The sequence below is a fragment of the Ctenopharyngodon idella genome, chromosome 16, assembly GCF_019924925.1.
Source record: "Ctenopharyngodon idella isolate HZGC_01 chromosome 16, HZGC01, whole genome shotgun sequence".
NCBI lineage: Eukaryota > Metazoa > Chordata > Actinopteri > Cypriniformes > Xenocyprididae > Ctenopharyngodon > Ctenopharyngodon idella.
In genome coordinates this window covers 31,755,213-31,778,729 of record NC_067235.1, presented here as the reverse complement: position 1 = coordinate 31,778,729, position 23,517 = coordinate 31,755,213, and the positions used below count along the sequence as shown (strand labels likewise).

The following is a 23,517-nucleotide window of genomic DNA, read 5'->3' as shown; positions in this document are numbered from 1 at the left end:
ACCAAGAACGATAACTACAGATATAATGATATAGTTTTAAAAATCGCTCTAAATAGAAAAGAATAGCACTGTCCACACTACAGCTATAACAATAACGATATAGAGAAACGATATCGTTGGGATCACTTTCAGAACAATTTTTTTTCCAGCTGTTGAACGATAAAACACTGACAGCCAATCAGAATCCATTCAAATTTAAGGGCTCGCACATTTAAAATGGCAGACGTCATTGCGGAGAATTTAATCACAAAGGTCCAGAAAAAGCCACCACTGTTTGACAAGTCAAACCCCCTTTTCAAAGACGCAAATATAGTTATCGTTCTTGGTGTGAACGGTCCTTAATATTTGTACACGCAGTGGAGGACAAGATGCGAATGCTTCTTCCTAAAGTTCATTAGATGAAAATGAGAAGCGAACATACAGCATAAATGTGAACTACAGCAGATCAAACCTGTGCTCAGGGCTGAATCTGGAAAAACTTTAACAACCATATAAAAAAGAAAATCAGTCAGAGTTTTTATTTAAAAACAACAAAACATGAACCTGTACAAGCTTACAGTCCTTTATAACAGCACATAATTACAGTGTGTTGGTCTATCAGCTGTTAGTGGTGGAGCCGGGCTCTGGAGACTGCAGGAACTCATACGGGTCTTGGACCATATCGGTCTGATCTCCAACACCCAGATGAGGTGAACTTCCTGATCACAATCAACAAACAAATCAAGTTATTATTCAGAAAATGAAGATTTCTTTCAAGCACATACCCCAAAAATTCCCACATTGTGTTCGGACGTTTGCACAAAATTACTAACGAAAATTTATTTGTTAGTCTATTTGAATTTTCCAGCATTATTTATTTACTTATTATGTCAGCAGCAAGGCTAAGTGAATAACAAAAGGCATGCAATTAACATAAAAACTATTAAAGACATTTATGATTAATAAAAACATTCTAAAATACATTCAGGTGATGCTGTTTTAAATATAACAATTAACTGTTAAAGTGCCCCTGTTATGCTTTTTCAGATATTCCCTTTCATGCAGTGTGTAATATAGCTGTTTGTGAGTGTAAAAGTTTTACAGATCAAAGTGCACAACAAATAAAGTTATTGTCTCTCAAAAGAAAGAACTGATTCTGAAACGAGTAGTCAGAAATTCCAGTCTCAGTTCCTGTTACAAACCTACGTAACAATGTAACAAATTTGCATAATGCCAGCCTGTGGTCTTCAATGGCTGAACGAGAACAACGTCTACTTTGGCTCGCCCTCAAACACTGTAGTTGTAGCTGAGACTGGAAGAGTTTGGTTCTTGTTGTCGACATGTCGAGAAGACGCCGTTTTCAGCGCTGCAAATCCGCTTTGCTGCACTTCCAAAGGATGAGATTGATACGGTAAAACCGACACCATCGTTTCTGTTCGTATCACTGTGTATCAAGTGCTGAAGAAGATCCTGAAGTGAAATTCAGATATGGTAATGGGTGTTTGTATTCTGACACGTGCTGTAAGCGGTCGACCATTCGCAACAGACTGGGCCGTCTGACCAATCAGAGCAGAGTAGGCTCAGGGAAAGGAGGGGTTTAGAGAGACTGAATTTTCGAAAGAACCATTTTCAGACTCTTTGAGAAATTAGTGAAATTTAATTTCTGAGAAAATTAAAGGGTTAGTTCACCCAAAAATGAAAATAATGTAATTTATTACTCACCCTCATGCCGTTCCACACCCGTAAGACCTTCGTTAATCTTCAGAATGCAAACGCTCCGAAGCTTCATGAAGCAGTGTTTTGAAATCGGCCATCACTATATAAGTCGTTATTTTGTTTTTTTGGCGCACCAAAAATATTCTCGTCGCTTTATAATATTAATATTGAACCACTGTACTCACATGAACTGATTTAAATATGTTTTTAGTACATTATTGGATCTTGAGAGAGGAATTGTCATTGTTGGCTATGCAGGCCTCACTGAGCCATCGGATTTCAACAAAAATATCTTAATTTGTGCTCCGAAGATGAATGAAGGTCTTACAGGTGTGAAACGACATGAAGGTGAGTAATAAATGACATTATTTTCATTTTTGGGTGAACTAACCCTTTAAAGTGTTTTTTGACTTTAGATGAATATAAAATTATTGTAGGAGACTCCAAAACAACCTTTAAAATAGCATAACAGGGACACTTTAACTCTCAGTGATACTTGGCGTGCTTTTTTATTGCCTTTCCCCCCCCATCGCATCTTTTTGTAATCATCATAAATTAGGTATCATCTGAAAGCATAAACACCCAAAATTCATCCTGTGAAACCGTTTTGAAATTGGACATTGTGTTATCAATGAAATGGTACTTTACAGCCAGTAGGTTGGCTCCTCCCCCTAGTGGGCAGAGTCATATTTCAAATATTACAAAATTTACCACAGTTTTATAATCATCTTTTTTTAAACTTGACAAAACACATATGGTTGGAAAAGTCTGAGACTCAAAGTTCCATATTTGTGAAATAAAAGTATTCATTTGTGACTGTAGAAAGCATCAATTTTTAATGGAGTGTGGGTGTCACCCGGTGGCTATTTTTGGTATAGCGCCTAAACAAAATCTCATAGAAACCTCAATTTTTGTGATATCAACTCCAAATTTAGAAAGCAACCTGTTAGACCTGTTTCTAGCAATATTACAGTCCCAATTCTTTTTTTAAATATATATTTTAACTTCAGCAATAATTTGCAGAGTGTCTTCTTTAAAACGGAACCAACCTAAGGTCTGTATTCCAAATCATTCATGAATTACAACTAATTTAGACAAAAAATTTAGTCTATTTACATTCAAAACGGTACAATCCAGTAAAATATGTTTAACAGTCATTGAAGGTATGATGGTGGTTCTTAAATTTTCCAGCAAGTTTAGCCGTATTTAATGCCTATGATGTATAAAATGATAAATATGACTCAGTACCTAAATGATGCTGATCCCTCTCTGAAGCGTTTGACAGGGAAGAGAGATTGGAGGACGGTCGGGATCCGACCCTGTCCACCGCTGCATCCTGGAACTCCTGCAGGAGTTTGGCTGTGTCGTCAAAGTGCTGATGACCGTCCTCATGCTCCGGCTCCTTCTTCACACATTTACCTACAGATCGGAAAAAACATCAATAGTCAGTTAGAACGTAAATGAACCAAAAACGTCTTATACAGTTGTGAGGTTTTGATGTGTAATATATGACTCACTTAACGTGTTGAGCATATCTAGAGACATGTCTGGGTAGCTCTTCATGGACATGAAATCAAGGACTGAGCCGGCTTCATCTGTTCCCTATATAAAACATTCAGAAAATCTCATTAATTAAATGGTACTTTAAAAAGGTGAGAAACCTTTAGCATGAAATATGTATAATTATTACCGGCATGCCACATAAACTAGCCTTAGCGTCATCAATCGGCATGTTTCTTTTCTGAAATACAAAAACAGCATTATAAAATGTTATAATTATATACTTACTATAATACAATATTTCACAATGTACACTACTGTTTTTAATGTTTTTGAAAGAAAAATCTTCTGCTCACCAAGGCAACATTTATTTTATCAAGAATACAGTAAAATATTATTACAATTTAAAATAAGTTTTCTTTGTGAATATATTGTAAGTTGATGTAATTTATTCCTGTGATCAAAGCTGAATTTTTAGCATCATTACTCCAGTCTTCAGTCACATGATCCTACAGAAATCATTCTAATATGCTGATTTGCTGCTCAAGAAACATTTCTGATTATTAACAATGATGAAATCAGTTGTGCTGCTTCATATTATTGTGGAAACCTTTGATGCATTTTGTTTCAGGATTGTTTGATGAATAGAAAGTTCAAAAGAATAGCGTTTATTTGAAATAGAAATCTTTTGTATCATTATAAATGTCATTAGTGTCACTTTTAATCAATTTAATGCATCCTTGCTGAAAAAAAGTATTCATTTCTTACAAAAAAACTCCAGTAGTGTATATTGCTGATATTTTCTGTTCACAAAACCCTAAGAAGGATTACAAACCACGATCATAAAAAGTAGCTGGTCAAAAGACATTTTTGTTAATTTTTCCTACCTGTCGGACTTGAATGACAGCCTTCGAGTGATCACCAGCCGTCATTTTATCCAGCAAATCATCTACAAGCCTTTTGGTAAAACTCCCACAACCCTTAACAAACTCCTGCAGACTGAAGCACACACACACCCAAAAACATCAAACAACAGAGTCAAATGAACAGCAACAGATTTTTATGATCCGAAGGTTTGGACTAAACACCTGAGAGCGCACTGGACGCCGGTCTCGTCTCCATAAGCGGAGTAAAGCATGTCCATCTCCTCTGGAAGCAGGTCAGGATAGATGGAGTTGTTCTGAAGGGTCTGAGTGTTATACGCACTGCTCAAAAACGTCACTGGAACAAAACAACAGGCCAAATTTGCAATGACAGACACAGACACATGCATCATATTCATATTGGTTCACAAACGTAAAAATAATATTAATGCATGTGGCAATAGAAGATCTGTTACCTTTGTGTCTCCTGTCGTCTTTAAACCCCAGTGACGTCAGTCCAGGTATGAGCTTATTTGCCAAAGAGCTCAAATCTACAGGATGAGTCTCTTCCTCTGTGAACAATAATCAATATTTTCTTCACAATATTATTGCCCAAGATAAACTTTGTTGAACAGGGTCAGTAAGCTTTTCTACATTGAAGTGCCATCTTAATCCTATTAAGCCTAGTGTATCATATTTAAATTTCAAAGGCCTCAAAACAATCAATATGATCAAATATTTGCTGAAAAACCTGTTGCACACAATCTACTACATGCCTTCGGTTGTCTGATTGACAGTTCATACTTTTTTAGCAAGTAAAATGTCTTTTAGTATAATTGTAAAAACATCCCCCTTCAGGTTGTGGTTCTTTTTTCTGTGAATTTTTTTAACGATTTTTATAAAGTGAACATAAGAACAACTTTTATATTGTTAGTAATATTTCAAGATGAACACTTACTGGACTGAAGCAACTTTGAATATCCATAAATCACTTTTTAGAAAAATCATGTTCAAATCAGACTTCTGAGGAACGTTTATTTGTTCATCTCTCAATCGTCATTGTATTGCATTGCATTACGTTTTAAAACTACAGAGTATTTAAAAATCATCTTACTAAGACATATTATTGGGAGATATAGAGTGATAACTGATATGTTTATGCATTTTATATTTTGCCTAAATGTTCAATTTAAAAAAAAAATAGATTATTTTATATGTCAAGCTTTACCGGTTAATTTTCTTCTTAATCATTGTGCATAATTAATTTTTAAAAAAATGTGCATTTGCACAGCAAATTACCACCTCATTGTATACTGGTTCAGCGGAGTCCTGCTATACATATACAGACCATTGCTATACAAAGTAGTAGAAGCTGAAACAGTGTGATGATCATACCCTCTGCTTCAGGATCTTGATTTACAACATTGTACATCAGGGAACCCTCTGAGTCCTTTTTAAGGTAACCAATCTACATGCAAAATAAAACAAATGTTCAGGTTAGTGGTAATAAAAGTTTGGTTATATTGCAATAACCTTCATTTCTGTAGCTCAAACAGTAAAGCATGGCTCTTGCAACTCCAAGGTCATGGGTTCAATACCCAGAAAATGCATGAATTGATAAAATGCAATGCAGTATATGTGACTTTGGATAAAAGTGTCTGCCAAATGCATAAATGTAAGTAAACGGTGTCTCAACTATTAGTTATAACTATTAAAGGGGTGGTTGATTATGATTTCACTTTTTTAACTTTAGTTAGTGTGTAACATTGCTGTTTGAGCATAAACAACATCTGCAAAGTTACGACGCTCAAAGTTCAATGAAAAGAGAGATATTTTCTTTTAAAGAATTCTCTGTTTAAGGACTACAACAAACGGCTGGTAGGGACTAGAATGAGCTTCTTCCTGGGTTGGGGACATCACTAACACTATCACTGCCGTCATTTTACGCCGGACTGCTTCACAAACGAGGGTCGATTCAATGCTGGATTTGCACAAAAGATTAACATGACGGCACATGCTAGTTGATGAGTTGAATCAACTCCACAGCAACTACATAAATGTATCCACTAACCATTCAGAAACGTCCAGTTTCATTCTAAAAGTTGTAACTTCTTCCTGAGTCTCTCCATCAGTGTCGACTCCGGTTTGAACAATGTAAGGCTGAACACCGTTACTGACAATCCTCATTTTGTCTGCGTGAGATTCTCCAGCTTTGTTGTTGTTGAGCAACCGAAGCGTGAGCTGTTAAAGCTCCACCCTCTTCTGGAAAGGGGGTGGGGAGTAGCAGCTCATTTGCATTTAAAGAGACACACAAAAACGGCACGTTTTTGCTTACACCCAAACAGGGGCAAATTTGACAAGCTATAATAAATGATCTGTGGGGTATTTTGAGCTGAAACTTCACAGACACATTCTGGGGACACCAGAGACTTATATTACATCTTGTGAAAAGGGGCATAATAGGTTAAGCTATAGTACAGCCCAGAGAGTATCTATTATGGGAGAAAATCTGCTGAATGCTTATTTAGTATTTAATGTAAATTTATTACAATTATGCTATTAAGTCTTGATTTTGTTTTTGGGCTCTACAGGAATAGGTTTTCATGCTTGAATGTTAAAAAAAACACCTTATTTTTCACATATACTTTAGCGCAATGTGAGCGTGTTTGGGAAATGTCCTGTCCCTTACCATAACCACAAGTTTCAACACACTACCAACTAACTCAACCAGATCTCGCCTCTTTATTTTGTGTATGCCTTGTGTTTTAAAATGAGGAATATTGTGACGTGTTTGTTCCCGGAAGAAAACTCAAGACTACAATTGAGGTGTTTCAGGGAGTTCAGAAACAGTGCGCACTGATATAAAGAATAACTCCCATTAGAGAGACTTAGTGCTTTGTAGACATTTTTAAAGCTCAAACAGCAACATTACACACTAAAGAAAGTTGGAAATGTCAAAAAGTATCCCTTTAAAATGGAACAATAGCACTAAGAATAATCTTACTGGAAGTTGAAATCATTATGAAATAATCTAAATTATTATTAAATAACACAAAAGGGCAGCACCTTAGAGTTTGGCATGAAACGGTTGATTCGATCCCTGGCTTCATCCGCCGCGTGCTCCACCAGTGCCAATACGTGCTCCTCTGCCGTGCTGTCCGTCAAACTGCAAGCGTTGCCCTCTAGCTCATACATATCACTACACAAGCAACACATCTGCTCAATCACACACTCACAAACATGTGGAACCTTCAAAAGTGTCACATGCGCTTTACCTGATGATGGGCTCTTTGACGGGCTGCTTTTTGGATTTTTTGGGGTATTCCGTGTGGATTGGCATGATCTCCGTCACCGGTTCCTCAGGTGTGATGTCGTCATCACCCAAAATGGCAGCCTGCTGAGAGAAATCCATGTCCTGCATAAAAGACATGCTGCGCTTCAAAGCTAACAGCCGCTCCTGTGAACAGAGCACAAATAGAGCAACACAGCACCCATTTACTCCTCCTGCGGGAGGTCTTAGGTATGCCATGAAGATGGGAGTCGTGGAATGTCAAACACGGGATGGATTGAAATAAAGAAAGAGATTGGATAATGGGAATACTCGTCTCTGAACCCGCAGAGCACTCGAGCCAAATTGATCACATCAACTGCTCAAAATGAATCATCTCACTAATGCAATAAAACAAGAGAGGGGTCTGACATGCCTTTGAAGTCTGTGATTGTTCCTCCATCTTATCCTGAAAAAATGAACAGTTTTAGAATTTTGAAAAATAAAATTAGGAAAAGATTTAAGAATCTTCTTCTGTATTATTTGTAGGTCACAAAGAGCAACATCCAGTCAATGAAATATTTTCTTAAATTATATTATACTACATTACATAATTTTAATATATTTAATAGTCTTTCCATCTCTTTTTTAGATTTAATTAAATGTTAAGGTAACAGTTTACAATAAAGTCTCATTTGTAACATCAGTTAAAGGATCAGTTCACTTCAGAATTCAAATTTCCTGATAATTTACTCACCCCCATGTCATCCAAGATGTTTATGACTTTCTTTCTTCAGTCGAAAAGAAATTAAGGTTTTTGAGGAAAACATTCCAGGATTTTTCTCCATATAGTGGACTTCAACAGTTACCAACGGGTTGAAGCTCCAAATGTCAGTTTCAGTGCAGCTTCAAAGAGCTCTACACGATCCCAGACGAGGAATAAGAGTCTTATCTAGAGAAACGATCTGTCATTTTCTAAAGAAAAATAAAAAATTATATACTTTTTAACCACAAATGCTTGTCTTGCACTGCTCTGCAATGCGCCACACATTACATAATCATGTTGCAACGTAGGCCAAAAAACCTGATCTCATTTTATGCACCAACTTCAAAATCATCCGACATCGTTGTTTTACCTTTTTTTTTTTTTTGTAAAGGCCATTTGACTTAGTTTTTGCACGTTCACTTTGTAGACACTGAATCGGTACTTCCTCCTATGTCACGCGTGACCTTTTCAACGTGATTATGTAATACGTGGCACATCGCAGAGCAGTACAAGATGAGCATTTGTGGTTAAAAAGTATATAATTTTTTTTTTTTTTTTTTTTAAATGGCCGATGGTTTCGCTAGATAAGACCCTTATTCCTCGTCTGGGATCATGTAGAGCCCTTTGAAGCTGCACTGAAACTGACATTTGGACCTTCAACCCGTTGGTAACTGTTGAAGTCCACTATATGGAGAAAAATCCTGGAATGTTTTCCCTCAAAAACCTTAATTTCTTTTCAACTGAAGAAAGAAAGACATAAGCATCATGGATGACATGGGGGTGAGTAAATTATCAGGAAATTTGAATTCTGAAGTGAACTAATCCTTTAACATTAACTAAGATTAATAAATGCTGTAAACTTATTGTTCATTGTTACTTAATGTTAATTAATGTAATTAACTAATGTTAACAAATGAAACCATATTTTAAAGAGTTACCAATGTCAAAGAAGGCCTTCCAATCGCAATTTTAAAATCCCCTGATATTTCCGACCGGGGGAATGCGGAAATGTCAGATGTTCTCGCTTCCATTCACAGACACAAATGCTCTTTTTGAAACGTTCTTGACTCATGTTGATTTTTAACATGATCATATAATTTGTAATGAAAAATGTTTAATTAAAAAAGCATTTTCACTAGTAGTCTCAGATGTTTGCACCCTACTGTATTTAAATAACACTCATTTTTATCCAAGTATTTTGATCGCATGCATTTGAATCAAACGGTAATGATGGCACGCATGAACTGGATGATGAACAACAAAGGCAAACAATAATAAAAACAAACTGCATTAAAAATGTTACTTTGCTCATCATTTTGAATCCTGTGTGGAGAAGTTTCTTAGCAGCTTTGTAGTAAACTGTCTCTGGTCGGTTGTAAACCATGGCATTGTCACACATCAGCTTGAAGTCTGCCTGGATATGTTAAACACAGATTCAGATACAAAATAGTTACATTGTATAGTTAAAAGTATGTCATTTCAGTGAAGATTAAAATATTAGTAGTTCCACAAAGAATCTGAAAATGAAGATTGTAGCCGGACACTTGCGTACCTTGAATTCTGTGATAGTTTTGTATTCGTTTGCAGCAATTTTGTCCTTCATCGTGCTAAAGTCCATGGGATGTTTGATTATCATGGAGTAGCCTGGTGCAATGGCGTCTGTCACAGGGAAGGCGAAGAATCCGTGTTGATCTTTCCTGTTGAGACAGAAAGATTGTCCTCATATAATCCAGATACGAGGAAAGATTAGATGACACAATGCAAAAATGCTTTTTGCAGGGTCTCACCTCTGAAGTAACCGCAGGAAGTGCTCCAAGAGCTGCTGGCGAGGAGTGGATTCGTTTTCTAGGAAAAGCCAAAAAGTAAAAGGACAATCAATAAGAAAAAAGTTTTGATAGCTACCAGGTTTGTGCATGAGAAAGTCTTTTAAATTTAGGTTTAATTCATTAACTTGTAACTGAGGCTGAAGAATTGTAAAATTAATTTGAATTGAAGCAATGGAAACTATTGTAAATACTATTGTAAATAAAGTTTTTTAGTATGCTTTGCTCCAAATGGAGCCAAAAAATACTTGTGTGATGAAACTGAAACTAAAACTGAAAGATTGTCATGATAAACCATCAAAATAAAAGTTCGGTTTAACTTTAAGAAATTATGACAGAAATATATCACTACTGTATACTAAAATGTACTTCTCAAAGTAATAATAATAATAATATTTTTATTTCTAACGAATATCATACAATCAAGATATTTTTTTATCCATGTTTTAAATTTATACAGTTCTGTTGTGCAGCATCTTATTTGACAAAAAATAAAAATGCAATGTTTTGTTGTACATTAATTGTTATATTTTCATTTGATTACATTTTAAAAGCTTGATTAAGTTGTTAAAGTTGATAAAAATTTGTATTAAATCATAAAGCATTCTCAACAAATATGAATATTGTGATAAATATTGATATCGTGATAATATTTTTGGCCATATCGCCCAGCCCCAGTTCCATTTGCTAACATTAGTTAAATGAAAAATACTTCTAAAGCATTAATTAATCTACTTTTAATTTATTAAAGTATGTATTTCATCTAATCTAGTTATACCTTGTTGAGTTCGACAGGCTCGTACGGGTCGATCCGCTTGCTGCTCCACTTCTACTTTCACTCCAGGATGAAATTCATCGGCCTCTGATTCCGATTCAAATTTGTCCCGCTTCCTCTTCTTCTCCTCTGGAACCACCTGTTGCAATATGTTCCTTTAGTAACAGCACTCAACTGACCTCTTGATAATCAAACAGGCGTTCAGTGGTCTTACCTCCACAGGTTTCGGCAGGGTGAATGGTTCCACTGGTGCACTGGCGGCATTTTCTGACTGCTCTCGCTCACGTTTTTTCTTTTTCTCCTCCTGGATGAAACACATACAGAATTTGAATGATGAACATAAGTAACTAGATTTTGAAATTAGTTACTTTGCATTTTTAACCCAATTTTGTATAAAATTGCATCTGATCAAATAGTAAGGCAAGAAAAAGGCTGAAATGTCACTTCTGGTTCATTTTGGCATCATCCTGATTATATTTTCATACTGTGCACAATATACATGAACTAAGGCTTGATCCATGGCTAAATATGAGCAATAGTGATGCTTGACTTCTGAGTGTTTAAAAGTGGCTCTTTTCACTCACCTTCCTCCTCCTCCTCTCCTCATCATCTACATACTTCTCCTTCTCTGATTTCTTCTTCTTCTTCTTTTTCTTTTCTTTGTGCCGCTCCCACTCGTGGTCAGAGCGGTCGTCATAGTAACTGGAGTCATGTCCGGAGCCGGAGAGCTCGGTCACTTCACTGCCGCCCACCTTGAGTACCAGCTTCAGGGGTTTATCAAGGGGTTTGTCCTCATAGTCTGAAAAACGACACACAAAGCCATCAAGAGACATTCCTAAATTGAAGAATTCTGTGCATGAACTTTTTGTGTAAGTGTTGAACTTAATGACATTTCTGCTCTTTAAAACTCTGCTGTTCTGTCACTTCTCATTAACCTGCAATAATATGCTACACACTGCAACATAAGATCAAACCCACTATCTAATTTGAATATAGCAAAATAGCCTCTGATAGTCCTGTTAAACTAACCACAGCAATAAAAACCAGAAAGACAAATAAACACCGGAGTGAGAGGGTGTGTATTCCTTTACTATAATCATTTAGACCAGGAGTTTTCAAACTGGGGCCTGGGGACCCCCAGGGGGCCACAAAGGAGTGCTAATAAGTGTAACAAATGTATAAAGAAAAAAAAAAGAAAAAAAAAAAAAGAAAAAATAAGATTAAACTAAATAAATAAAAAATTATGAAAAGAAATAAAACATTTGATTATGAAATAATAAATAATTAAATAATTAAAATGGATTTAAATAAATAAATAATATAAAATAAGATTAAACCAAATAAATTAAAAATGATTAAAATAAATTAAACATTTGATTAAAATAATAAATAAATAAGAAATGTTTATCTAAGTAAATAAATAACAAAAATAAGATTAAACCAAATAAATTAAAAATAATTAAAATAAATAAAACATTTGATTAAAATAATAAAAAAATGTTTAAAAACAAGATTAAACTAAATAAATAAAAAACTGAAATAAAACATTTAACTAAAATAACAAATAATAAAAATTGATTTAAATAAATAAATAAAATAAGATTAAACCAAATAAATTAAATATAATTAAAATAAATTAAACATTTGATTAAAATAATAAATAACGTTTATCCAAATAAACAAATAGCAAAAATAAGATAAAAATTAATTAAATAAATAAATAAATAAAAACACTTGTTATGATTAATTATAAATGTTTTCTCTTTGAGCTAATTTGCTACAAAAGCATTTAACTATAATAAATAAATAATAGAAACTGATTTAAATAAATAAATAATACATACAATACCTTATACCGTACAATACTAACGTTATAGTAAACAGAAAAAAAAACGTAATAATGTAATATAAACTAAATATTTAAATCACATTTTACACACGTTACAGTATAAATTGGGTCTTTATACATGAAAATAAATAGCTGCTTCTGAAGTCTTATGATGAGAATGATCATATTTGTGCTGTCCGTGGCATCTAAAGATCGTAAACCCCTTATTTACACAACACCCATACGAAACAATCATTAATCAAACATTTTTGTGTGTTTTTGAATAAAACCAGATATATCTTCCATTCACTGACTATTTCCATACGCACTTGCAGAACACTCAGAATGAATTAAAGTGCATATATCCAATATTCACCTCCTTCAACCGCTCTCCACTCGGGTCTGTGTTTCTTGTGCTTCTTGCCCATATTTTGTCTTTATTTATGTGAAAAAAACAGGCAGAATTTGAGTATTTTTGTCTTACTGCCGCTCATCTGTACAACAACAACAACATTAGCCGCTATGGTTAACTTCCGGTTTCAGGCGGCGTAGCTTCCGGCGCAGGCTGGCGTGACGTCACCGTCAGCGCGGTAAGTTCGAGTTTGTCTGTCGCTGTTGTGAGAGGTGAGTGTTTAATTCAACTGTGATTTCTATATTTATTTGATCTGTTAATAAATATGACAGTTAACGCAATCTACAACAATAATATAAACTTAAGACAACAGAAATCAATTATCCTGTACGTTATGTAATTCGCGCGTGATGTTTATGATAATGAAGGCTGAGTTTCAAAACTTAGTGAGCTCCCGACAACATGTATGGATGTTTAAATAAAGTTAGTCTATACTAACAGAGAAATAATGCCAGGGTACATTGTTATTGTTACGTGGTTACGTAGTGCTAAGGTGTTTTGGAGGCTGATTTAACCAATATGTAGTTGCTAGGCGGTTACTAAGGTGTTAAAAATAGTTGCTAAGGTGTTGTGAGTGGTTGCTAGTGATTGCTAAGTGGTTTTGATTTATAAATCTGATATTGTTTGTGTCGTTACATCATATTTGACTTTTATAGATTGTTCTAGATTATATGCATTGTTTTTCTGACTGTGTTTTTTCAGTTTTTCAGGCAACAGCACTTTCAGTAATGGAGATTTCTGATCATCACATGACTGATGTTGGCATCATCCGCCCAGATGTGCACATAGAGGTTCATGTGAAATCTCAGAGGTATTTCATAAGTGAATGAACTGTATAGGATGATTAGACTCTTATTTAGTTGTTATAGAATGCAGAACATGATGAACCACAACTGTCTTTGAAAGTAATGGGCTGTGACGTCACAGTTTCATGTTGACATGTCTATATTTGCCTCTGCATGATTTAAAAGGTATGAATTTGTGTTTGCAGCACAGCCAAGAGGTCTGACGTGAGGACGCATGTGTTGTCGCTGCTGGATCGACACAGCTCGGTTTTAAGGTCTTTCAAGTGGACGGAGTTTGATGATGAATTTCTTACCAAAAATGTGGAGTCAGTCACTGTAGCGGATGTAACTGGTCCGAAAGTAAATACAGTACATTCTGCTTTATATTTCATTTTAAAATGTTTATTACATCTGTTTTAAGGGGTTTTGTACATGTCATTTTTTTTAGTCTGAGGTTCATGGATGTGATATTTCTTTTATATTCCACAGCTTGTGGATCTGAAGGTTCATAACCTCTGTATCCATATTTTTTCCCTGAATGATGACAGTCCGAGCACGCTCGCTCTGGAGGAGGAGGAGGAGCTATCTGCTGCCAATCATTGGCTCCTCCCAGCAGGTGATTATCCATGACACGTTCCATCCATTTTTCTAGGGTTCAGTCTTTCCTGAGTTTATGCTGAACACAACATACATTTTTCCCTTACACGCATATGTACCATCAGGGAAACAATCCTAAATATGTACATTATATCAAAGCTTATTGTCTGTCAAACATATTTTATTAGATTGTAATATTTCTACTCATCTGAGAAAATATATTCTGTTTATGCTCTTGAAAAGATTTTTAAAGGGTTAGTTCACCCAAAAATGAAAATTCTGTCATTAATTACTCACCCTCATGTCGTTCCAAACCCGTAAGACCTTCGTTCATCTTCAGAACACAAATTAAGATATTTTTGATGAAATCCGATGGCTCAGTGAGGCCTGCATTGCCAGCAAGACAATTAACACTTTCAATGCCCAGAAAGGCACTAAAGACATATTTAAAACAGATCATGTGACTGCAGCGGTTCAACCTTAATGTTATAAAGCTACGAGAATACTTTTTGTGCGCCAAAAAAAACAAAATAACGACTTTATTTAACAATATCTAGTGATGGGCGATTTCAAAACACTGCTTCATGAAGCTTTACAAATCTTTTGTTTCGAATCAGTGGTTCGGAGCGCGTATCAAACTGCCAAAGTCACGTGATTTCAGTAAGCGAGGCTTCGTTGCGTCATAATTGTTTCAAAATTTGAATGGTTCACGTGACTTTGGCAGTTTGATACAAGCTCTGAACCACTGATTCGAAACAAAAGATTCGTGAAGCTTCATGAAGCTTCATTTTTGCATACAAAAAGTATTCTCGCCGCTTCATAACATTAAGATTGAACCACTGTAGTCACGTGGACTATTTTAACAATGTCTTTCCTACCTTTCTGGACCTTGAAAGTGGTAATTTCATTGCTTTCTATGGGAGATAAAAAAAAAAAATAAACTCTTGAATTTCATCAAAAATATCTTAATTTGTGTTCTGAAGATGAACAAAGGTCTTACGGGTTTGGAACGACAAGAGGGTGAGTAATTAATGACAGAAATTTCATTTCTGGGTGAACTAACCCTTTAAATATATTATTTAGTTTATATTTTAAATTTTAATAACTCAAGTATGGTTTTCACCATGAAAATAGCCAAGGAGCTGTCATGACATTAAAACAAACAAACAATACATTGTACATGTGCTCTGGACTCATGTTTAAGACTTACAACATCTTCATCTTTTTCCTCATGTCTTCCAGCTGAGTTTCATGGCATTTGGGAGAGCTTGATTTATGAGGACGGCATCAAAACACAAGTAAGATCTGTATATTCTCAGTCATATTGAAATTATTTGAAATAAATAAGCAGAATTATGCTTGTTAGCAGGAGTAGGTGGTATAACCAAAATCTTATATCGCAGTAGAGGTAATTTGATATATATTGCATATTGCATATCAATATATTTATTATAAAATTTGGTCTTTTTTCTGGAAGAGAAAGATTTAAATCTGTCTGTTACAAGACTGTCATTTTTTTGGAGTACAGTAGCATATTTGATCTCAGAGAGACTAAAATCTACAAAACGCCAATTATAATTGCATGCAGTGTTTGTATAATGTTTGAGACACATTATTCTCCATATTCATGCACACACAGTATATCTACAGCAGTATAAGCAAGCATTATTGCAAAATTTTTACCAGTTGACACATTTCTACCATTGCGTTTTCATACCGCCCATCCCTACTTGTTGGCATCCCATAACATGATCTTTGTCTTCACTTTGGTCTCCAGCTCTTGGATTATGTTTCGACAACAATCTTCTTCTCTGACAAAAATGTCGACAGCAATTTAATTGCCTGGAATCGTGTCGTGTTGCTTCATGGTAAGACAATAAAAGCTTGTTTGCAAGCTTAGCAAATTCTGTCTTTATTGAACGGCTGCCCATGCCATGTTTATACAGTTGCCATATCTCTCATAAACCCTCAGGGCCGCCTGGCACCGGGAAGACGTCTCTATGTAAAGGACTTGCCCAGAAACTCTCCATTAGACTGTCTGAAAGGTGTGACATCTTTCATAAAATCAAAAAGGCAGTTGCTGAATGTCCTGCATACATCACCATTGTTTTTCACACATTTCTTCAGGTACGCACACAGCCAGTTCGTGGAGATCAACAGCCACAGTCTCTTCTCCAAGTGGTTCTCAGAGGTACAGCTTGATCCGTCACATTTGAAACACTTCCTCAGATCCATGTCTGAAACGCTGTGAACACATGTGACTGTTTTACAGAGTGGAAAACTGGTCACAAAGATGTTTCAGAAGATTCAGGAGCTCATTGACGATAAAGATGCCCTGGTGTTTGTCCTAATAGATGAGGTTCTCTCCTTTTTTAACATCATTAATGTTCCTTTAAAAGTTACTTGTGTAATTTATTTTGTTGCATTGCTCAATGAAACCACTTCTAAACCAGTCTTACGGTGGATTGTTTGCCAAAAAGCTGCTATCCACTGGTGATTTTGGTGTAGTCTGATGGTTTTAGAGGAGTTTTCTGTTCAGACTGGTCTCCCAAAGTCAGCTGTAACCACCTAAGACAATCAGACCACCTCAGACTAGTTTATAAAAGCAATAAACCCTTCCTTTACAGTGTTATTATCACAGTGAAGAGAGGCCATAGTCTCTGTAACCCTGGTAAAACACTGTAATTCAAATCCTCTTATGAACAATAATTAGATTATAATTGATAATTATAATCAGTCTTATGGCTGATTTCAATTCCAGTGCAATCATTCCATAGCAGTTTTATGAAGGATAGTGCTTTACAGTCTTGAATAATGAATGTTTAACCCTCAGAGACCCACGCATTGATATTCATGATGTAGTCTTTTTCACTTTTTTCCTTTAACATGTCTTTAAAAAAATATTAGTTATATAAAAAAGCATTTTGTTTAGTCAAAATTTGCATCAGTTGCATACAAAATTGCAACTCTGTTATGTTTAAATATGCAAACGAGGCATTATCTAATTAAATATGCACTAATTTGTGCATATATTTCCAGAACAGAAATCTGATTTTGTTGACATATTCATATAGAGTTTTTACAGGGGAGATTTTGAATGTCTTTTTATCTCTCCATAAATCAGAAAATACTGTCAACGGAGAGAAAAAAAAAATCACATTTTTTTTAGGAATAAAATTAAATAAATATGCAATATATTTTACCACTATTTTTTTATATAGTAAGTATTCGACATGCAAATGTATTGTAAATGTATATAAAAACAACATACTTCAACCAGTAAGGATACAGTCATTAAGATAAGAAATTAAGAATGCAAACACAATTTGAATACTATAATAATATCAAAGCGCATATATATATATATATAGTAATTTTAATATAACTTAATATTATATATTATTATATATAATAATATATATTATTATATATGATTAAATATTATATATTTTTTAATTAAGTGGTATTAAAATTACTATATATATATATATATATATATATGTAATACATTTACTATTATTATTATTATTATTATTATTTCAATGAGCTCAGAAAACAGCTAAAAAAATCTGTAATAATTGTTGTACTATTCATTGAATAGGCTCAATTGTGTGAGAATAATAGAAAAAGTTTGACCCAACATTGCTTTTTTGCTACACTTAGAAAAATGGTCTGACATTTCTATACATTCAAAATTTCAGTGCATGTAAGCCTTTTCCTATCAGTAGACATATATAAATAAAATAAAAAATATTAGATGTCAAATACATGTTTTGTAAATAGGAAAATTTTAAAAATTCAACTGGCTGTTGCTATTTTGTGTGACTTAAGCGAGATGTGACATTTCATGTGTTTGCTACTGTAAATACCCATGTTTAGTGAAAGTTAGGCGTTATTTAAACGCTTTATACACTGCAGTTCTGCTACGCCAGATCACTGAGGGTTCAATAATGTGTGTTTGTCAGGTGGAGAGTCTCACAGCTGCTCGGAGTGCCGCTCAGGCAGGAACAGAACCGTCTGACGCTATTAGGGTGGTCAATTCTGTCCTGACCCAGCTCGACCAGATCAAACGGTCAGTTTCTCTTGATCTGTGCTGCACTTTCATCTACAAAGGCATGCTTGAAATCAAAATGACTGTTTACTTAATGCACTTTGCTGCTCTTATTGTGCATTATTCATCGTGGAGGTTATTGCAAATTATTGTAGTCTTTCATCAAAATATAATAACCCCTAATAAGCCATTTTTTTTCTCTTTTTGTCTGATGCCATCGTGTCCTCCTTTGTGCCATTGAATATCCTGATGCATTTTGAAATATTTCATATCTTATGGCAGTTAAAATACTGTAAGTCTTCCTGTGCAGTTTGTATACTCATATTCATATAAACCTTGTTTCCCTGATTCAGCCACCCAAATGTGGTCATCCTCACTACATCCAACGTCACAGAAAAGATCGATCTGGCCTTTGTGGACAGAGCTGATATAAAGCAGTACATCGGCCCACCGAGCGCCAGCGCCATATTCAACATCTATCTGTCTTGTCTGGAGGAACTCATGAAGGTGAGAGTGTGTTCAGCTCCATTAACTGTTGAACGTCTCCATTCTTCTGCTGGCCACCACAAATTAGATTTGATCCTTCCCTGCAGCGTCAGATTGTCTACCCCAGACAGCAGCTTCTGAGTTTGGAGGAACTGGGCACCATGAACTTCATGGAGAGCGACGTGACCCATCTGAGCTTAAGCCTGAGGAACATCGCCCAGTGAGTGTTTGCTGGTGCTTTACGCAACCAGTATTGAAAGTCTTTGAGAATTGATATCTTTCACAAGTGTCTCTTTCTGGACAGGAGGAGTGTGGGACTCAGTGGAAGAGCCTTGAGGAAAATCCCATTTCTGGCTCATGCGCTTTATGGAAAGGTACTTATCTTTGAATGTACAATGTTATGTGATTTTAGCACAGATAAGGGGTGTTGTTGTTAGTCTAAAATCCTTAAAGGGTTAGTTCAACAGAAAATGAAATTTCTGTCATTAATTACTCACCCTCATGCCATTCCACACCCGTAAGACCTTCGTTCATCTTCAGAACACAAATTAAGATATTTTTGATGAAATCCGAGAGGTTTCTGAACCATACATTTGCAATGACGTTGCTGCTTATGTGTGGTTCAGAAAGCTCTCAGATTTCATCAAAAATATCTTAATTTGTGTTCTGAAGATGAACTAAGGTCTTACAGGTTTGGAACGACATGAGGATGAGTACTTAATTACAAAAATTTAATTTTTGGGTGAACTAATCCTTTAAGTGTGGTAAATTACTGTAATGGATTACCTTGAACGGCTCATTGTTGTGATGAAAGAATGCATTTTCAATAAATAATTATATTGAGTAATAATAATAATCAGGATAAACAGTTCTTAAATAAATTATATAGCTCATTAGTCTAATTCTAGGAAGTTTATGGTTGACAAGCAATTCGAGACAAGACACTACTGGTGAATAGGGTGAAAATTTTAACTAATAAATATGTTTTGTATTACAAGTTTTCTGAAAAGTTATTTTTAAAATGCAAATTATCTAATTAAATATGCATTCATTTGCATACATTTCCAGAACAGAAATCTGAACATTGGTTAAAACCTGGTTCAAAATTCTGGTTTCATTTTGTTGATATTAGAGTTAAAGTTTCTTTGGAGATCTGTTTTTATCACTCCATTAATCAGAAAACACTGTCAGCAGCCTGGAATGTTATTAGGGATAAAATGTTGTATAAATCAGGAGAATGATATATGAACATGTAAAGTTTGGTGTATGTAAAGCTGCTGAAGTAGAGATTTCTGGAGAAAAAAAATCTACAGATGCAAATAGATAAAGTGTATTAAAATAAACACTTAATTTGTATTTTGGATATTTTCTTTCCAATAATCTGAAAGAGCTGTTGAAGCAAAATAGCACAATTTTTTTTTTTTCTAAATTGACAAGTGCATGAAAAAGCAATGATGTGAATATGCAGTTTAGTCTTTGTTTGCTGTAATCATATCTCCTTTTGTGTTTCCAGACCTCCACAATGACAGTTGAGAGTTTTCTAAAAGCGATGGGCCATGCCGTGGACAAACAGAGACAGGAACAGGCGAGTTTGGTCAACTGTGTTTGAGCTGAAGCTAACTGACGTTCTGCCGTTGTATCGAAATGGTTTTTTGTTTGTTAGTTCAATATTTCCGCTCTGTTCACCAGCTTCATCCTCTGAACAAACCAGTGTTTCAAGTTTGAAACAGCACTTATCTATATGGGACTGTCATCTTCTAGGTGATATTTTTCAATTCAGTATTCATAAGCTGAAGTTTTTGGTGTCGTAAATCTGAGTTTATAATATGCACTGTAGCAGCTGCTATTTGCATATGAAAAAATAATGTTCTTTTTTTATGTTCGGTTTTTATATGTGATGTGTATATATTTAAATCCTTTGATTAAAATTTAAAAAAAAATCCTTTTGGTTCTTTTTTTTTTTCTTTTTTGATTTACAATTAAAATGTTTTCACTCTTAGAAGAAAAGGTTCTATATCGAATATTAAAGGGTTCATTTAAAGGTGACCTATTATGCTGCTTTTCACAAGATGTAATATAAGTCTCTGGTGTCCCCAGGATGTGTCTCTAAAGTTTCAGCTCAAAATACCCCACAGATCATTTATTATAGCTTGTCAAATTTGCCCCTATTTGGGTGTGAGCAAAAACACGCCGTTTTTGTGTGTGTCCCTTTAAATGCAAATGAGCTGCTGCTCCCCACCCCCTTTCCAGGAGAGGGTGGAGCTTTAACAGCTCACACTTCGGTTGTTCAACAACAACAAAGCTGGAGAATCTCACGCAGCCAAAATGAGGATTGTCAGTAACGGTGTTCAGCCTTACATTGTTCAAACCGGAGTCGACACTGATGGAGAGACTCAGGAAGAAGTTACAACTTTTAGAATGAAACTGGATGTTTCTGAATGGTTAGTGGATAAATTTATGCAGTTGCTGTGGAGTTGATTCAACTCATCGACTAGCATGTGCCGTCATGTTAATCTTTTGTTCAAATCCAGCGTTGAATTGACCCTCGTTTGTGAAGCAGTCCAGCGTAAAATGACGGCATGGTAACAACACTCTACTACAACAACTCTTCCTCTTCTCTAAAGCAGCACAACATGGCCTCACGCCCTTTATTGTGTGTTCCCGGGGGCTGGGTTTATGTCAATTTTGGGGTTAGTGATGTCACTACCCAGGAAGAAGCTCGTTGTAGTCTCTACCAGCCGTTTGCTGTAGTCCTTAAAAAGTGATTTCTGTAAAAGAAAATATCTCCCTTTGCATTGAACTCTGAGCGACGTAAGATGCAGATGTTGTTTATGCTCAAACAGCAACATTACACACTAACTAAAGTTTAAAAAGTGAAATCATAGTCAACTACCCTTTTAAGGTGCTTCATATATAGAGCCTTTTAGAAGTTCATTTTATGGATTTAGTTTTAATTAATTCATGTTTTTATTCATTTTTAATTTAAATCAAATTGTATGAATTATAAAGCATACATTATCAGTAGAAAAAAATGAAATAACCCATTAAACATGAAAGTATTATGCAATCATTTAAAACATTTTTCCTTATATAGAACCTTTTTGGCATAAAGAGTTCTTTCAAATTGAGTCAAAAGCTCTAGGGTTCTCTTCAGAACCCCATTGAACCTTTTTTTCTAAGAGTCTGATTCATAAATTGCATCCAGTAGGTGGCATAAAGGTGCAACTGCAGGAAGAAAACAGTATGCATGAAATGCTTAGTAAATTGCCTGTCATTTTTCACTCAGACAGCTACTGTAGTTAGATTAGAAACTATTTGAAAACCAAATCGGGGTTGTGGGCTAACAGGCTTTATTCACACTGCATACAGTTTTGATTTGGTTTTCAATTCTAGTCTTGCACTTTGTCATGTTTACTACTTGTCTGGGCAAAGCCTGACTGAATATAAGTTGTTTTGTGTAATTTAAAGGCATTAAAGTTATAAAACACCAACTAAAATACGTAACATTTCATTGTCCCACATGTGCATTCATTTACACTCAACTTTCTCACAAGATGTTTGAACTTTGCCTTTAAGAAACCTGTTTGACACCATATTTAAAGCGGCTTGCTTTGATGTGCTGTTTGGAAAGTGTCAAGTTGTGAGAATCTATTTAATGCGAATCCCATGATCACAAAGAACTGCTTGATGTATATCATCACCCGGAGATACCGGATCAAACAGGTAAACACCTGCGAGCCGTCATTGTGCAGGTATCTGTATCGCATTCTTCTGATATGATGGGAGATTAAAACGTGTCAGACTGCAGACCAGATAAACAAACCCATAATTGTAATGTCTCCAGGCTTTTTTCTGTTCCTGACAGTTCCTCTTCCAAAAACAAGCAGCTGCTTAAATATAATCATTGGAGGAAGAAAAAAAATGTCAAAAGCCTTATTGTTGCAGAGTTTTATACCACTTTTGTGGTTAGAAACTGCCAGTAAGTTCCTAAACAAAGCAAACAGTATAATGCTGCTGAATTTCTGTCTGGCTCCAAGCACTGGAATATCAATAGAGCTGCCAATAGTAATACATTAGTTGAAGAGTTAATAGACTTGTGGGCAAGTATCGTACAACAACACAAGACGTTTGACATTCAAGGCTGTTCAGTAGGATTGCAGAGAGATATATGAGCTTTTGTTTGAAATAAATGAATGATTTATGCTGCTTATTGGCAAATCAGTATTGCAAATCTCTCCCCTCTTTCAGTGTTTCAAAAGATCTTTTCCCTCGTGCAAATGCAATGTACTTCCATCTCGTTTTTTGCAAGCTGATTGCATGTGAAAAATGTTCCTGTGGCAATCGTACATGTATGAATTACCAACTATAGTTTTGCATTTTCTGAAGAAACTGATTGCTGATTGACTCACGTCAGAAGAGTTTTTTTTTTTTTTTTTGTGCATAACTTCATTAAATGTTTTTGCCTCTGTCACAGAGGTGTTATTATATACCTTGGCAGTATCATATGTCAGTCTCTCTGTGAAAGGTGAAAGTTGTGCAGACTCTTCTGATATATATATATATATATATATATATATATATATTTTTTTTTAAGTAGTTTAGGAACTGAGTTGGATTTATATAACAGGTGATTCAGAAACAAGAGAGATTAAAGGATTAGTTCACTTT

The 23,517-nt window shown here is 35.1% G+C and overlaps 2 protein-coding genes across 11 annotated transcripts; one reads left to right on the top strand and one right to left on the bottom strand.

Moving 5' to 3' along the window:
* Positions 1 to 492: 492 nt before the first annotated feature.
* On the bottom strand, positions 493 to 13,056 carry brd9 (bromodomain containing 9). 6 transcript variants are annotated; one of them, XM_051865698.1, is made up of 18 exons: positions 12,895 to 13,056; positions 11,275 to 11,489; positions 10,905 to 10,994; positions 10,694 to 10,829; positions 9,880 to 9,937; positions 9,645 to 9,789; positions 9,396 to 9,506; positions 7,763 to 7,795; positions 7,334 to 7,515; positions 7,125 to 7,257; positions 5,454 to 5,526; positions 4,535 to 4,630; positions 4,284 to 4,416; positions 4,083 to 4,194; positions 3,386 to 3,436; positions 3,213 to 3,297; positions 2,944 to 3,114; positions 493 to 698 (listed from the first exon to the last, which is right to left on the bottom strand). In XM_051865698.1, exons 1-18 carry the CDS (start codon positions 12,944 to 12,946, stop codon positions 598 to 600), a joined length of 1,977 nt encoding a protein of 658 aa, XP_051721658.1. In that variant the 5' UTR covers positions 12,947 to 13,056; the 3' UTR covers positions 493 to 597. The 6 variants fall into 6 exon arrangements, with proteins under 6 accessions (XP_051721658.1, XP_051721660.1, XP_051721661.1 ...); XM_051865700.1 differs by having other exon boundaries at positions 7,334 to 7,455; XM_051865701.1 differs by having other exon boundaries at positions 7,334 to 7,452.
* trip13 (thyroid hormone receptor interactor 13) lies at positions 13,007 to 22,346 on the top strand. 5 transcript variants are annotated; one of them, XM_051865706.1, is made up of 14 exons: positions 13,007 to 13,108; positions 13,633 to 13,741; positions 13,922 to 14,075; positions 14,205 to 14,331; positions 15,555 to 15,610; positions 16,090 to 16,180; positions 16,285 to 16,357; positions 16,440 to 16,503; positions 16,585 to 16,671; positions 18,278 to 18,384; positions 18,717 to 18,870; positions 18,957 to 19,069; positions 19,154 to 19,223; positions 20,363 to 22,346. In XM_051865706.1, the coding sequence occupies exons 2-14, from the start codon at positions 13,659 to 13,661 to the stop codon at positions 20,456 to 20,458; spliced, it is 1,275 nt and encodes a 424-aa protein (XP_051721666.1). In that variant the 5' UTR covers positions 13,007 to 13,108; positions 13,633 to 13,658; the 3' UTR covers positions 20,459 to 22,346. The 5 variants fall into 5 exon arrangements, with proteins under 5 accessions (XP_051721666.1, XP_051721665.1, XP_051721668.1 ...); XM_051865705.1 differs by having other exon boundaries at positions 13,008 to 13,142; XM_051865708.1 differs by lacking the exon at positions 13,007 to 13,108 and adding an exon at positions 13,156 to 13,257.
* The last annotated feature ends 1,171 nt before the right edge of the window (positions 22,347 to 23,517 follow it).

Excerpts from the sequence above, each read along its gene's own strand:
- brd9 (XM_051865698.1), bottom strand. The coding sequence starts at position 12,946 with ATGGGCAAGAAGCACAAGAAACACAGACCCGAGTGGAGAGCGGTTGAA. Across the intron at positions 3,437-4,082 it reads CTGTCATTCAAGTCCGACAG|AAAAGAAACATGCCGATTGA; the intron begins GTAGGAAAAATT and ends TTTGTATTTCAG. Across the intron at positions 3,298-3,385 it reads CTAGTTTATGTGGCATGCCG|GGAACAGATGAAGCCGGCTC; the intron begins GTAATAATTATA and ends TGTTTTATATAG.
- trip13 (XM_051865706.1), top strand. The coding sequence starts at position 13,659 with ATGGAGATTTCTGATCATCACATGACTGATGTTGGCATCATCCGCCCA. Across the intron at positions 15,611-16,089 it reads AGGACGGCATCAAAACACAA|CTCTTGGATTATGTTTCGAC; the intron begins GTAAGATCTGTA and ends TTTGGTCTCCAG. Across the intron at positions 16,672-18,277 it reads TGTTTGTCCTAATAGATGAG|GTGGAGAGTCTCACAGCTGC; the intron begins GTTCTCTCCTTT and ends TGTGTTTGTCAG.